This window comes from Lottia gigantea (assembly GCF_000327385.1).
Source record: "Lottia gigantea unplaced genomic scaffold LOTGIsca_15, whole genome shotgun sequence".
Classification (NCBI taxonomy): domain Eukaryota; kingdom Metazoa; phylum Mollusca; class Gastropoda; family Lottiidae; genus Lottia; species Lottia gigantea.
This window is the reverse complement of record NW_008707797.1, coordinates 275,672-278,065: the sequence shown is the minus strand read 5'-3', so window position 1 is coordinate 278,065 and position 2,394 is coordinate 275,672. Positions and strand designations below refer to the sequence as shown.

The window sequence follows — 2,394 nt, the reverse complement described above, 5'->3', positions numbered from 1 at the left end:
CTTTAAGATTCGGGGCACAAGGACACAAAATATCTGTCTACAGTGAGCAAATCATCTTCAACACTATTTCATTTTTAAGAACTTTACTGAAGATTTCTGTACATGACTACTATGAAAGATACGATAGCTTCATCAAATTCACTTTATATATCATAAACCACCCTGATTCAGCTGAACACAGAAATACTTTTATCAATATTAATCACAGATATTCATCAATCATCTACAACATATTCAATATTTCTACCAGATTGTTTCTAGTCGACAGCTAGATGTCAGATGACAGGGGTTATCTTTCTGAAATGATTGAAAATCTGGAGATGATTACTTTGAAAAGACATATCTCGTTTTGTTTCAACTCGTAGGATTTTAGCATGTTGTCCTGCCTTCCACTTAGTGCATAGTCGCAGCCAAGCTAATTTCCGTTTTATTATCATGGAGATGGTATCCTGATAGCTGAATGTCATAAAGTCGCTTACCGATTGGGAGTTTCAGTATCTCTGAATATCAATAGAGACATTTCCGTTGTTTTTTTTTTCGACTATTATTAATGAGATAGCGGGTATAAATTCTGACATTTAATGACAAAGTTTATTATCTGAATATTATCGTTTTAAATATAATGTTAGATTGATAGGCGAGATATCAGATCAGATATAACTTACAGATATCTTGCAGTTGATATCACGTTAGTACGAATCCTAGTTTACAAACCGGGCACTTATCAAGAGGTTGTTATCCGAAACGAGGCGTTAAATATATCAACAGAAACTGAAACATGTTGTTACTCAGAGTTTCATGCTGTGAAATCTTCAGACAAGTGATCTTTTCAGTCGTTATCCCCGCTGAAATTTGACAAGTAGAACATATTATAGATATATATCATTTAAAAATAAACAAAAGGTTCGGACTACCCTGCCAACAAATCAAATGATTTTTTTATCAGTTTATAATTATCTCATTATAAAAAATAAGGTGCAGCAGAAATAATATAGATATACTTTAAATTGATCAATTTTCATATCATATTGTAGCTATTGTTATAACTCACTGGTAAAATTAAGGGCGTTCACATCATTATTAGGATAATTGGTGTGTATATCACTGGTAAAACAGGTCATGCTCGCCCTTGTGGGACACCTCTTAATACCTTGCGACTGAAATTTGTCTTCTCGATGGATTCTTTTGAATATTCCAAATATGGAGAAAAATAGAAACCATTGTTGAATTAATGAGTAAAACTTCGACTACGCAGGTTTTCCGGGATTTATTAAATTCACGGTACCCAGTGTTTATAAACCTACCATTGAGAATATTTGTGGAAATTGTTCAGGTCGATTCTGTATTTAACATGATGATATTTTATTATCTATGACACGATGTTCTGAAATTATTTTGACCTTTTAAATATTTTTGACACAGATTAGGTTGACCTTTGTTGATCGGCACTCCCACGGAACTTTTTATAATCTAGATGTTTAGGTTAGGTCATTATCCTTCCAAGCTAATCATCCCTCCTCGCTGTTCGCAATCATGTGATTTAGAAAGGTGAGCATGGTATACATTTGCCACAGTCCAAGTGGAGATTCATCAAAAAAGTCTTTGGACAAGGACTCATGAGCTTAATGCTTATATCTTGAAGAATAATCTCAGAGGAAATCTTTTCCACTCTTGAAATCATCAGCCTATTGATGGGTATTAAACTGAAACAGACGACTCGTCATAACCTTTGTAATAGTGGAGCTCAAACTTAATAGGTTTGAGAATGATCAAGCTTTAGCGTATAGCAAACACATGAATGTAAAAGTTATGTGTATTGGAACAGTCTTGTCGACCAGCAGAATCATCAGCCCATTTGCTGTATAATAAATATTCCAAAGAAAAAACAATGCTGTTGACTAGTGGGTGGGCATCTTCACAATGTCAAGATATTTTGTAAGAAGAAGTAGTTTGACATTGTGAAGATGGTATGTTAGTAATAGTTTGACATTGTGAAGATGGTATGTTAGTAATAGTTTGACATTGTGAAGATGGTATGTTAGTAATAGTTTGACATTGTATAGATGGTATGTTAGTAATAGTTTGACATTGTGAAGATAGTATGTTAGTAATAGTTTGACATTGTGAAGATAGTATGTTAGTAATAGTTTGACATTGTGAAGATGGTATGTTAGTAATAGTTTGACATTGTATAGATGGTATGTTAGTAATAGTTTGACATTGTGAAGATAGTATGTTAGTAATAGTTTGACATTGTGAAGATAGTATGTTAGTAATAGTTTGACATTGTGAAGATGGTATGTTAGTAATAGTTTGACATTGTATAGATGGTATGTTAGTAATAGTTTGACATTGTGAAGATGGTATGTTAGTAATAGTTTGACATTGTGAAGA

At 33.0% G+C, this 2,394-nt stretch overlaps 1 protein-coding gene across 1 annotated transcript; it reads right to left on the bottom strand.

The window, feature by feature from the left end:
- Nucleotides 1–1,923: 1,923 nt before the first annotated feature.
- Nucleotides 1,924–2,349, bottom strand: LOTGIDRAFT_112046 (hypothetical protein; the record flags this gene model as incomplete). Its single annotated transcript, XM_009050367.1, has 1 exon — nucleotides 1,924–2,349. A coding segment is annotated over one exon (426 nt), but the record flags the coding sequence as incomplete, so codon positions are not given.
- Nucleotides 2,350–2,394: the final 45 nt, after the last annotated feature.